The 13367-nt window shown below is 40.5% G+C and overlaps 2 protein-coding genes across 2 annotated transcripts; one reads left to right on the top strand and one right to left on the bottom strand.

Moving 5' to 3' along the window:
* Positions 1 to 3831: 3831 nt before the first annotated feature.
* On the top strand, positions 3832 to 4272 carry neurog3 (neurogenin 3). The gene has a single exon (XM_058050985.1). The coding sequence runs from the start codon at positions 3832 to 3834 to the stop codon at positions 4270 to 4272; it is 441 nt and encodes a 146-aa protein (XP_057906968.1).
* A 137-nt stretch (positions 4273 to 4409) lies between these two features.
* pdlim1 (PDZ and LIM domain 1 (elfin)) lies at positions 4410 to 13252 on the bottom strand. Its single transcript, XM_058049175.1, has 7 exons — positions 13033 to 13252; positions 11567 to 11718; positions 10059 to 10143; positions 7966 to 8150; positions 7614 to 7762; positions 7375 to 7492; positions 4410 to 4928 (listed from the first exon to the last, which is right to left on the bottom strand). The coding sequence occupies exons 1-7, from the start codon at positions 13123 to 13125 to the stop codon at positions 4742 to 4744; spliced, it is 969 nt and encodes a 322-aa protein (XP_057905158.1). The 5' UTR covers positions 13126 to 13252; the 3' UTR covers positions 4410 to 4741.
* Between the last annotated feature and the right edge of the window lie 115 nt (positions 13253 to 13367).

Here is a 13367-nt window from a genome sequence, read left to right on the forward strand (position 1 = left end):
CTAAATGAACATAACAGGCAGTTTGGAATAAATAAAAATAACTTGATGGATCAAATACTAGAATTGAAGTTTTAAATGTAAGTCAGTGTTGAGGCCAGCAGAGAAGGCCTTGCTGGCCCGACTGCAAACCACTCGTAGATAGAGCTTCTCCATAACTACAGTATACATCCTATTAAATCATAACACAATTTATGTCTAATTTATTCTATTTTAGATAATAAAGGGTTCAGAATTGAGCGTAATGTTATTTGCATGAAATACTATATTTGTATTATGTTGACTGAACTAATCATTTTTACATCAATGATCAAATCAATGATATTATGTAACTATTTGGAGTAGATGGAACTTAATGTTTTAATGAAATCAAAGTCAACCCAGCTTAAGCCACTTGAAGTGGGCGCCATGTTTGATTTCCAGTGACATATTGTATACACACAGGGCTATATGTAAATAAGCTTTGCTTCTTCCTTCTCCCTTTCAGGTGTGAGGAATCGTACAATGTTCCTAAATGGCTTTTTTTTTATCATGTTTGAATATTATGAGAATTAACGAGAGCTGTCTGAAACCACGCCCTTCCAATAACCGTATAATAATTATTATAATGTTCAATGTTGATCGTAGCGCAAGGAGCTGCTCTTCATCCACCGCCGTAATATCGGGACGCTTAATGTGGGTGTTCTCCACGCGCCGTGCGAGCGAACGGAAGGCGTGGAACACAAAGACACGGCGTCCCCACAGGCCAACCATTCCACTGGAATTGGCGTCCGAGGTGAGACGTACAAAGCGTGGCTGTGAAAGGAAACTCCAAAGCACATTAAAAGCGAATCGGTTTTTGTTCAAAGTGTGTTGGGGGTCATTCCGGTCACGACGCGCGCACCTCTCCAAAAGCGCACACGTCTCCAAAGACGCACTCCATACTTTGTAAAGGACAGTCACATTGTTGGGGGGCTCCACAAGGGCTGTACATATGGCATCCGGGTTGCAATTAAATGTTTTTAAGATGCTTCTTTCTTCAAGAACTTTCCCTTTCTCTTTCTCTTCTCCGCCGGCTCTTTGGCAGAAGGAGCGAGGGGGGCTGGGGGGCTTACATTCAATGGCGGCCCTGATAACAATCTGGTCAGCGAGTTGTTGGACTTCGATTGCCCTTCTCAAAACCTCCTCCAAACAAAAAGCCGAAGACGAAAATAAAGCCCCACCTGGTACCCCTGTTTGCTAAAATAAGAAGAAATACGTTTGCTTGAATAAATAAGCCGGGGAGGGCCCCGGCGTCGGTGCCGAGCGGGCGCGCCGGCCAGGTATCACCTGCCGGGCGGCCATTTTATTCTTCAATGTTGTTACGGGCTTTTCCTCGCGGCTCGATCTGCTCTCGTATCTGCTCTCGTATCTTCTCTCGTATCTTCTCTCGTATCTTCTCTCGTATCTGCTGTCATATCTGCTGTCATATCTGCTGTCATATCTGCTGTCATATCTGCTCCCCGTGTTTGCCCACTTTGCATAACAAGCGGCATAAAAAGCCAAGCGGATACCTGGCTGGTCCGAAGGCACACCTGTCCGCGTCAGTCCGCCCCCCCCCGACGTGGACGCGGCACCGGTGGTCGCGTTTCCGTTGACTTTAGCTTCTCGTATCTCTTCTGTGTATTTGTCCACTTTATTGGAAGCATCTGGGATGTGATTGCTCCTAAAACACATATTTGGACAGAAAGATGAGGGCTTTGTTTTCAATCCCGAAGCTAGCAGTGATTAGCACTTCATTTTTAGAACATTTCCATTCGTTTTCGGCACATTATTACAAGCTGCAGTTTCGTAGGAATTAATCTCAATTCGTTGTCTCACAGGAGAAACTCCTCACCTTGCATCCCAACCACAGCCTTCGTCTTCCCAACTGATCCTTTTCAGCTGGCATCATGCGTAAATGCCCAGCTCACACCTCATTTTTACCCTCTTGATTGTTATGATTTTATATTTTCTGCTGCCGCCGTTACATGAATCATAGAATATGTACAAATATGTATTGTAAATATGTATTATTTTTACGTCAAAAAAGCAGCCGAATCACCGGTTGTCAAATAGAGCATCCGTTGTGCGCATCCAAAATATACATCATATTCTTGTTACTTTCTAAACAGTACCAATGTATGTATATTTCCGGGACCTATTTCAATGATTTAGCTATTTAGGTTAAAGAAACTTTGTTTAGAAAGCCACAATTGTCAGTGCGTAAAATGTGCCGTGCCTAAGTGGAAGCCATTATTGTTCCATTCGAACACAGAAGACACTTTTCATTATTGTCTAAGATGAGCGGGATTTGCACCCCCAACCCTACGGCATGACTTATTAAAGAGCAAAGAATACACAAAGAGATACAGTAGTGGGGCTGATGAGAGGGTGGAAGACGCTGATTGGCCAGCGGACCCCTGCTGTTGATTCAGGCGTGTGGGAAGATAAGATAAAGGCCTTGGAAAATGACAGGGATGCGCACCCGCAGCATCCACTCGCCTGCACTCACACAGCAGCACTCACACAGGTAAGTCATCTTATATCTTATACGAATATAGTCACATTAGTTTATTGTGACATATTTTGTCATGCATCACACTTTTGGTCTTATTTGGTCATATTTGGTCATATTTGGTCATATTTGGTCATATTTTAGAGTGACAGCATAATAATCAACTTCCATGGTGCAGGACAGTTCTATTGTATTAGTAAAGGCAGACCATTCATACAATTATTTCACTGTGCACCTAAACTTAAATTGTTGTAGCAAAGTCGAGAAATGTTGTAAATACTATTTATATTATATTCTTGGTGCATTTAAAAAATATAATCTGAATGAATGCATTATTTACATGTGGTTATCATGACCTTCCTCATTTCTAAATTCCCATATTCCTATGAAATGAACTTTTATTGGACGTGTGATTTTGTGTATTCATCTTTCAATAAAGGAGGTTAAAAAAAAAGATGGGAATATGGGGGGGTGGGGGGGGGGGGGCTCCCTGCTTCACACTCAAATATTTATAGGCTATTTTGTTCATTTAGTAATTATTTTGATGATTATGGTTTAATGCACCCCCAGCCCTGTCCATGCATTAGATCATGTACCTAGTGCAGGGGTGTCCAAAGTGTGGCGCGTGGGCCATTTGCAGCACATTCTAGAAATGTGATGAGAAAACCAAAGAATCAAAAATAAAAAAATCAGCAGTGCAATTTACAATAAAGTCTAAACATTACAAGAAGGTTTTACAAGGACTATTAAGAGGAAACATTTTAATAGCATAAAGTTGAAATACAAAGAAGAAAGTTGAAATATACTCTAAAATATCCATAGGTATGAATGTGAGTGTGAATGGTTGTTTGTCTTTATGTGCCCTGGGATTGGCTGGCCATCAGTCCAGTCACCCCGCTTCTAGCTCCAAGACAGCTGGGATAGGCTCCAGCATACCTGCAAACAGGAGCAATATAGAACATGGATGGAAGTTGAAATAATTGGGGGGGAAACAGGTATCCAGTCAAAATATTAAAACAAAAAAGTTGTATTCTAATGACAAAAAACATCTAAATGTTATGAGAATAAACTAGTATGAGGAAATATTTCCGTAACATAGAGCTGAAATATTAAAAAGGAAAAAAAAGTGGTACGAATGTGAGTAATAAAACAAAATAAAGTAGTAATTGTTGGAAAAGGAGGTTAAGGATGAAGTTAGATTCCATAATATTACAAAAATACATGTAAGTGTATTTAGAAACAACAGCAAAAATGGCTGAAAATGGGGATCATGTTGAAAAATGTGTTTTCTGTCATCCTAGTCTTCATCGTTGACCAGGATGTTCCCCAACGAGCGGCAGGCACCCAAGAGCAGCGTGCACGCACCCCGGATGGCAGCCGCGGCAAAGCAGCGCCCCAAATGCGTGCATTCCGCCCTGCAGGGCAGGCGAAGGATGAAGGCCAACGACAGAGAACGTCACCGGATGCACAACCTCAACTCGGCTCTCAACACCCTGAGGAACATCTTGCCAGCTTTACCGGAGGACGCCAAGCTGACCAAGATCGAAACTCTGCGCTTCGCCCACAATTACATCTGGGCTCTGACTGAAACTCTGCGAATGGGCGAGCAACACATGGCGGACTACCTTCCGGTCTTGAGCCGGGCCAGTCCGCCTGCGGCTGAGGAGAACCCCACTACACCTGATCTGACTTGTTTCCCGCTCGCCTTTTACTCCAAGCCGCTCTACTGTGAAGATCCGCTCATGCACACTTGGGAATAACGACTTTCCATGCTCGTGTTTCCTGGGAATGACTCCACATTCTCAAAGACTCTCCTCAAGAAACAAACATAAACTTTGACAAAATGTTTCCAGCCATCAAAGCCAATCTTTCAAGTAACATGAGACGAGGCAACCCATTTGAACTAAAATATTTATTGGGCGTCGTGTGTTTGTATGATATTTGTCTCGTCAATAAAAACAGTAGAAAATGGTGGTTGTTGGATTAAAGAAGTTTAAAAAGAGCAGAAACAAAGAGCCCTGAAAGATTGTGGTTCTTTTCTTGTCAACACTTCACTCATCAGTCACTCGTCAAAACGTGACTGATGCCTAAAAGGTGCCAGCTGCTCCTATTGTGGAGGTCAAAGTTCATATGTGCAAGTGGACATTCTGTCCCGTGCCAGCGCAAAAGGAAGAAGGAGCTAAATGTCGGAACGTCTCGGGTTGTCGTTACTATGAGCTGAAGAGGAGATTACTCGGGGAAGACCGTGACCACGTCGTAGCCTTCGGGCGGGGTCATCCTCTCACGCGCGTGCTTCTCGCAGTAAATGTGGTCCTCCACGAAGAAATGTCCCTTCTGTTTCAGGTTGACGTCGCAGTCCGTGCAGGTGTAACAGTCAGGGTGGCGGAACTTGTCCCGGAGCTTCACCAGCATCCCGCTGAGACACAAAAGTCAGGAATTCAATTCAAGTTACAGTTGGTGGTTTGATTCCAGAACCTGCCACGTGAAGTGGATTCACGCATTCTTATTTATAAATAGCGCATTTCTGTAGTTATTTATAAATAGCACATTTCTGTAGTTATTTATAAATAGCATATTTCTGTAGTTATTTATAAATAGCACATTTCTGTAGTTATTTATAAATAGCGCATTTCTGTAGTTATTTATAAATAGCACATTTCTGTAGTTATTTATAAATAGCATATTTCTGTAGTTATTTATAAATAGCACATTTCTGTAATAAATAGCACATTTCTGTAGTTATTTATAAATAGCACATTTCTGTAATAAATAGCACATTTCTGTAGTTATTTATAAATAGCACATTTCTGTAGTTATTTATAAATAGCGCATTTCTGTAGTTATTTATAAATAGCGCATTTCTGTAGTTATTTATAAATAGCGCATTTCTGTAGTTATTTATAAATAGCACATTTCTGTAGTTATTTATAAATACCACATTTCTGTAATAAATAGCACATTTCTGTAGTTATTTATAAATAGCGCATTTCTGTAGTTATTTATAAATAGCATATTTCTGTAGTTATTTATAAATACCACATTTCGGTAGTTATTTATAAATAGCGGATTTCTGTAGTTATTTATAAATAGCACATTTCTGTAGTTATTTATAAATAGCACATTTCTGTAGTTATTTATAAATAGCACATTTCTGTAGTTATTTATAAATAGCACATTTCTGTAGTTATTTATAAATACCACATTTCTGTAATAAATAGCACATTTCTGTAGTTATTTATAAATAGCGCATTTCTGTAGTTATTTATAAATAGCATATTTCTGTAGTTATTTATAAATACCACATTTCGGTAGTTATTTATAAATAGCGGATTTCTGTAGTTATTTATAAATAGCACATTTCTGTAGTTATTTATAAATAGCACATTTCTGTAGTTATTTATAAATAGCACATTTCTGTAGTTATTTATAAATAGCACATTTCTGTAGTTATTTATAAATAGCACATTTCTGTAGTTATTTATAAATAGCACACTTCTGTAGTTATTTATAAATAGCACATTTCTGTAGTTATTTATAAATAGCACATTTCTGTAGTTATTTATAAATAGCATATTTCTGTAGTTATTTATAAATAGCATATTTCTGTAGTTATTTATAAATAGCATATTTCTGTAGTTATTTATAAATAGCACATTTCTGTAGTTATTTATAAATAGCACATTTCTGTAGTTATTTATAAATAGCACATTTCTGTAGTTATTTATAAATAGCATATTTCTGTAGTTATTTATAAATACCACATTTCTGTAGTTATTTATAAATAGCGCATTTCTGTAGTTATTTATAAATAGCATATTTCTGTAGTTATTTATAAATAGCATATTTCTGTAGTTATTTATAAATAGCATATTTCTGTAGTTATTTATAAATAGCACATTTCTGTAGTTATTTATAAATAGCATATTTCTGTAGTTATTTATAAATAGCATATTTCTGTAGTTATTTATAAATAGCATATTTCTGTAGAGCGTAAAAAACCTGCTTCCAACCTACTTTATTAGAGCCCCCTACACATGAAATAGCACCCCTATAGTAGTCCTAATTACAGAAGCTCAGCTAATTAAGACAGGAAATAGACAGACAGGAAATGACATCAGGCGTTGTGGCGTTTTAGCCTGGTGGGGGTTACATCTGCAAAAGTAGCTGCTGTTAAGGATGATGGTGCCTGCTTAGAGATCATGAAAACCTGCAATAAAGGCCTGTTGTTCTGGCGATGGTCTCACCAAACGTGACAATAAGATGACTGCCTCCTATTGACCAGTGTGGAATACTACAATACTACACATCACATCTTTGGAATGCCTTGTATTTGTGTTTCACTTCAAGTAGCCATTTTTATGCTTCATTCAGGCACAAAATACGTAGAATTTGCTTAATATGCTGATTTTTTTGAACAATGATGGGCCATATTCAGCAACAACACAGCATTATTTATGAAATTATATTTTTGAAAAATCCTGCTAAGAGTGAAGCTGTGAAAAGGAACGTCTGTATTATTTATAGCCACAAAGACGGGGGTGGGGGGTGGGGGGGGGGCCACACTTTTCTGCGAAAAACAACTTATTGACCCGAAGTCCATACGGGTAAAATGTGTTACTTTTAAAAAATTTTTTATATGGTTACGCTCCACATTATGCGTTGAGGTTTTGCCCTGTGTCCAGTGGTCCTTGAACGCACCATCGTTGCTGGGAAATGACAATATGTAATGGGTTGCCAAGCCTTGGTCTCTGAACCTCAGTACTGTGCATAGTTTGGGTCCCACCAACTGTTGGGAAAATACTTTCTTCCCAAAGTTCCCCTCATAGACGGAATAACAGAAAGGATGAGGATGGAATACTTACACGATCCCTGATCCACATTTATCACAGACAGGCAGCTTCTCCGCGTTTCCGACAGAAGATCCGATCTTTGTCGTTGGCGCTTTGACGCTCCTGAACCCTGCTGGCTTGTCAGAGTTTCCTACGACACGGAAAAACATTTTCCATAAATCATACAATGTGGGGTCTTTCATGACATGTTTGGGACTATGGTCTCTGATGATCCATGATGATCTACGATGATCTACGATGATCTATGATACCTGTCTCGAGGATCTCCTGAAGCACCTTGAATGAAGCAGACTGTCGGGGGGGTTCATCAGCTTCCTGGTTCTCCTGCAGCATTTTGTAGACCTCTGAATCTGCAGCTACGGGGGCCCGCTTGGTGGTCTGTGATGGATCTGATGCAGATCTACAAGGTGACACCAAAAGGAACCACAGGGTGGTAAAAGAGCTCCACTGGTAAACCTGGTGGGTCCACGTTGTGCTAGGCCATACAGGCAACGTGAGGGACAGTGAATGCAACACTGCCTCTCGCCTGGAGTCAGCTGGGATAGGCTCCAGCATGCCCCAACAATCCTAAAGAGGACTAGTGCCACGTCGGTACTTCCTTACACGTTGTCAGGTTCGCCGGCGGCAGCCAAGGTTTTAACTTCGTCCACGGCTGAGTTGAAGTTCTTGATGTTCTCTGAGGAGTAGAGGCCAGCCGGGTTGTTGTACTGGTTGGACACGACCTTGGAAGCGAAACCGGTGAACGGCAGAGCACTCCTGTTGTGGGCGGAGCCTATTTGTTTCACCTCCTGCCAATGACATACAAGATGTTGCTGTTGAAGATGATGGTGTGCAACTGGAAAGGACGTCTTCACACACTAAATATGGTTAGGAAGAACCTCAAGACACGGGTATGTTTCAGCAACTGCTTCAGATTAGATGGGATAATATATTGTACAGTGTTTCCCACAGGACTATAATCTATTTGTGGCGGCGGTGGGTTGAGGTGGGGGACGACATAATTGATGCACAATAAAAATATATTTCTTGCTTGCTTTTACAAAAACAGAGATAGAGTGAAACAGCAAAATTCGAGAGCAAAGTGTCGAGTGGTTTACGGTTATTTGTGGCAGGCCGCCACCAGGAAAAGAACATGTGGGAAACACTGACATGTCACTTGGCCTCCTGCCTTGGTGACAGCTTTAAAAGTCTTCAAAGACACAGATGTCATGAGCGTGGCATGCCGTTGGAGTCCACACACAAATGTTGGCATGCTTCACTGCAGCGACGCAGGAATGGGCTCATGTTTCACACATCCATCACACAGTGACATCACAGAACACACCAGAAAGTGACCACACGCTATGTCATGAATTTCATGATTTGGTCGTATAAAAAAGTGACAACACGCTATATCATGAATTTCATGATTTGGTCACATTAAAAAGTGATAACACGCTATATCATGAATTTCATGATTTGGTCACATTAAAAAATGACAACACGCTATATCATGAATTTCATGATTTGGTCGTATAAAAAAGTGACAACACGCTATATCATGAATTTCATGATTTGGTCACATTAAAAAGTGATAACACGCTATATCATGAATTTCATGATTTGGTCGTATTAAAAAGTGACAACACGCTATATCATGAATTTCATGATTTGGTCGTATAAAAAAGTGACCACACGCTATATCATGAATTTCATGATTTGGTCGTATAAAAAAGTGACCACACGCTATATCATGAATTTCAGGATTTGGTCGTATAAAAAAGTGACAACACGCTATATGATGAATTTCATGATTTGGTCGTATAAAAAAGTGACAACACGCTATGTCATGAATTTCATGATTTGGTCATATAAAACGTGACAACACGCTATATCATGAATTTCATGATTTGGTCGTATAAAAAAGTGACAACACGCTATGTCATGAATTTCATGATTTGGTCATATAAAACGTGACAACACGCTATATGATGAATTTCATGATTTGGTCGTATAAAAAGTGACAACACGCTATGTCATGAATTTCATGATTTGGTCATATAAAACGTGACAACACGCTATATCATGAATTTCATGATTTGGTCGTATAAAAAAGTGACAACACGCTATGTCATGAATTTCATGATTTGGTCATATAAAACGTGACAACACGCTATATCATGAATTTCATGATTTGGTCATATAAAAAGTGCCAACACGCTATATCATGAATTTCATGATTTGGTCGTATAAAAAAGTGACCACACGCTATATCATGAATTTCATGATTTGGTCGTATAAAAAAGTGACAACACACTATATCATGAATTTCATGATTTGGTCACATTAAAAAGTGACAACACGCTATATCATGAATTTCATGATTGGGTCGTATAAAAAAGTGCCAGCATGCAGGAATTTGTGTCGGTGACCAAACTGCAGGACATACAGAGCCACACCACGCCGGCCTTAGCTTCCACTCAGCTGGCAGGAAGTGAGGCTTGCGTCAGAGCTTGGCTGATAAACTACTGTTGCCTAGGAAACCTCCTGTGGGAAGTAAACAATGACTTCAACCTCGACGGCAGGGGTGCGGCAGGGCAAACGTTCAGACTCGCCGACTACTGCTAAGTCGAATCTGCTCGTTTCACGCTGAATGACGGAGCAGAGCCAGTGATTGCGCAACTTCCAGTTTAGATGTAGAATGTGCAGACACGTACCCGCGGCTCTGACGCAAGATTCATCTTGTAGGGATGGGACTTCCCTTCTTCCGAGGACAGCGGCGACCACAACTTGTTTTCTGATCTGAAACGCAGAGGATGGATAAGATTTACTAGACAACCACAGGATGGATAAGATTTACTAAACAACCACAGGATGGATAAGATTTACTAGACAACCACAGGATGGATAAGATTTACTAGACAACCACAGGATGGATAAGATTTACTAGACAACCACAGGATGGATAAGATTTACTAGACAACCACAGGATGGATAAGATTTACTAGACAACCACAGGATGGATAAGATTTACTAGACAACCAATGGTTGGATAAGATTTACTAGACAACCAATGGTTGGATAAGATTTACTAGACAACCACAGGATGGATAAGATTCACTAGACAACCACAGGATGGATAAGATTCACTAGACAACCACAGGATGGATAAGATTTACTAGACAACCACAGGATGGATAAGATTTACTAAACAACCACTGGTTGGATAAGATTTACTAAACAACCACTGGTTGGATAAGATTTACTAGACAACCACAGGATGGATAAGATTTACTAGACAACCACAGGATGGATAAGATTTACTAGACAACCACAGGATGGATAAGATTTACTAGACAACCACAGGATGGATAAGATTTACTAGACAACCACAGGATGGATAAGATTTACTAGACAACCACAGGATGGATAAGATTTACTAGACAACAACTGGTTGGATAAGATTTACTAGACAACCACAGGATGGATAAGATTTACTAGACAACCACAGGATGGATAAGATTTACTAGACAACCACAGGATGGATAAGATTTACTAGACAACCACAGGATGGATAAGATTTACTAGACAACCACAGGATGGATAAGATTTACTAGACAACCACAGGATGGATAAGATTTACTAGACAACCACAGGATGGATAAGATTTACTAGACAACCACAGGATGGATAAGATTTACTAGACAACAACTGACGCCAGTCTTGCTTTCAAGTCAACGTACTTTTAGTGTATACGTTTTGCCAATTGAGTCAGACCCCATGATATTGATGCTAACGGTGCTAACAGCTATCTACTCCTACAATAACAATGGCGCTATAATTTGGTTCATATGCACGTCTCTGCATGGAAATGGAACGCTGTTGACACTTTTGGTTGTCGGGAATGGTGAATCCCAATGACAGGCATTGTTAGAGACAATCTGCCAGCAAGAAGGTGCTATCTAGAATGTACAGAAAGAAGAAAGACACGTTGTTGTCGTTTTGGGATTGTGGGGGATGGACACCCAAATCCCAAATAAAGCACAGTTTTCCTTTCATTTAAAGATGAGTGGACTCCAGCAAACCCCGCTCTTCCAAAAGGCATGAATGAACATTGCGTCATGGCCGTAACACCTGGATTGGGGATGAGGCGTCTCGCATGGCGTACGTGTTCGTGAAGCCTGCGGCCATGCACGTCAGACCGCCACATTCCGCTGCATCTTACCTGTCTATGGAAAGCGTCATCTCCTCTACGCAGCCTTTGATTTTGCTCTGCGCTTCCAAGTGAGTCATGTTGTCTGTGGCCTCGCCATCAATAGCCAAGATGGTGTCGCCGATACACAGGTTGGCCTGCGCCGCTTTGCTTCCGGGGGAAACCTGCATCATCACAAGCAAATGATGACTTTGGTTTGGCTGCCTAAAAGTCATTTGTACCATCTACACCCCGCATCTCCACACGTTAGCTGCCCTTCACACACGGACCCAAGTGCTTGTTATTGTTTGTAGTAAACACAAGCGCTGACATGCTTGGCAGACACAAGCCTCATGGCCAGACAGTTGGGGATGAAGCCCCGAAGACAAGAAACTCTGGCACAGTTCAGGAATTTGGAATCATGTTTAAATGGGCGGGGAGGACAAAGAACAGGACGCACTGAAATCAGCCTCCATTATTCTAACCATGACTAACACAAATATATTTAACCACTGAAACTAAAATGAAAAGATGAAAAAGGGCTAGCTTGCATCATAACTAATAGAAATGTATTTAACCACTAAAACTAAAATGAAAAGATGAGAAGAGGCTAGCTTGCATCATAACTAATAGAAATGTATTTAACCACTAAAACTAAAATAAAAGATGAGAAGAGGCTAGTTTGCATCATAACTAATAGAAATGTATTTAACCACTAAAACTAAAATAAAAGATGAGAAGAGGCTAGCTTGCATCATAACTAATAGAAATGTATTTAACCAGTGAAACTAAAATGAAAAGATGAGAAGGAGCTAGTTTGCATCATAACTAATAGAAATATATTTAACCACTGAAACTAAAATAAAAGATGAGAAGGAGCTAGTTTGCATCATAACTAATACAAATGTATTTAACCACTAAAACTAAAATAAAAGATGAGAAGAGGCTAGTTTTCAGTGGTGGAGATCAATGCATTACGGTGTTTCTAATATTGAGATTATCATAATGAGCAACAGGAGATGGTCAAACTATTAGACTAGAAACACACCACTATAATGGAGTACAGTATTACATCACTGCTACTTAAATACAACATTAATACACCCGAATGTCAAGAGAAAAATACAATATTATGCTAAAAACAAAACCTGACAGAAGGAGGTCCCTCGTGCACACCGTGGTGCATTCAGGGACTCTTGAGGAAACCGTGTTTCCAGTCGGAGGTTTCGCAAACAGGAATACTGTACCACTGGAACACTGTACCACTGAACTACTGTAATACTGTACCGCAAACACAAGTAACGACACGCCGTATGGTGTTTGGTTAAACAGTGTTCGGTCATGTCGTTATCCAACATGAAAGGATTGCCATCAGTAGCTAGAAGTTAGCATGGGCTAGCTAGTATGCGGTTCAACAGGTTGAAGTATAAAGTTGTGTCGCGGTAACTCAGGTGTGGCTCACCTGCGTACAAACTACTAGCTTAGCCAACAAAACTTACCCGGGAAATAGTCAGCGGTTGATCAAAGTCTTTCCCTCCGACCAGCCTGAACCCCCAGGGTCCGGGACCCGGCATCACGACCCGGAGAGGCATCACTACACGTCGGGTGCCGTCAGTGACCGTGGACGTGTTCAAAGATCTGTCACCGGTCCTTTCCTTCCACTAATGACCTGGGAGGTGATCAATGGCCGGGACGGGAGGCACGGGAGGGGGAGGGGCTTCAGGTTAGCGGGACCAATCGCTTCGTAAAGCCACCGTCTCGAGTGAGAGTTCAAAGATCGTCTATTATAAATTTGGTCTCGATTTCGGCCGATGAGAATGTGCTTTGAGAAGCA

Source organism: Doryrhamphus excisus, chromosome 2 (assembly GCF_030265055.1).
Source record: "Doryrhamphus excisus isolate RoL2022-K1 chromosome 2, RoL_Dexc_1.0, whole genome shotgun sequence".
Lineage (NCBI taxonomy): Eukaryota > Metazoa > Chordata > Actinopteri > Syngnathiformes > Syngnathidae > Doryrhamphus > Doryrhamphus excisus.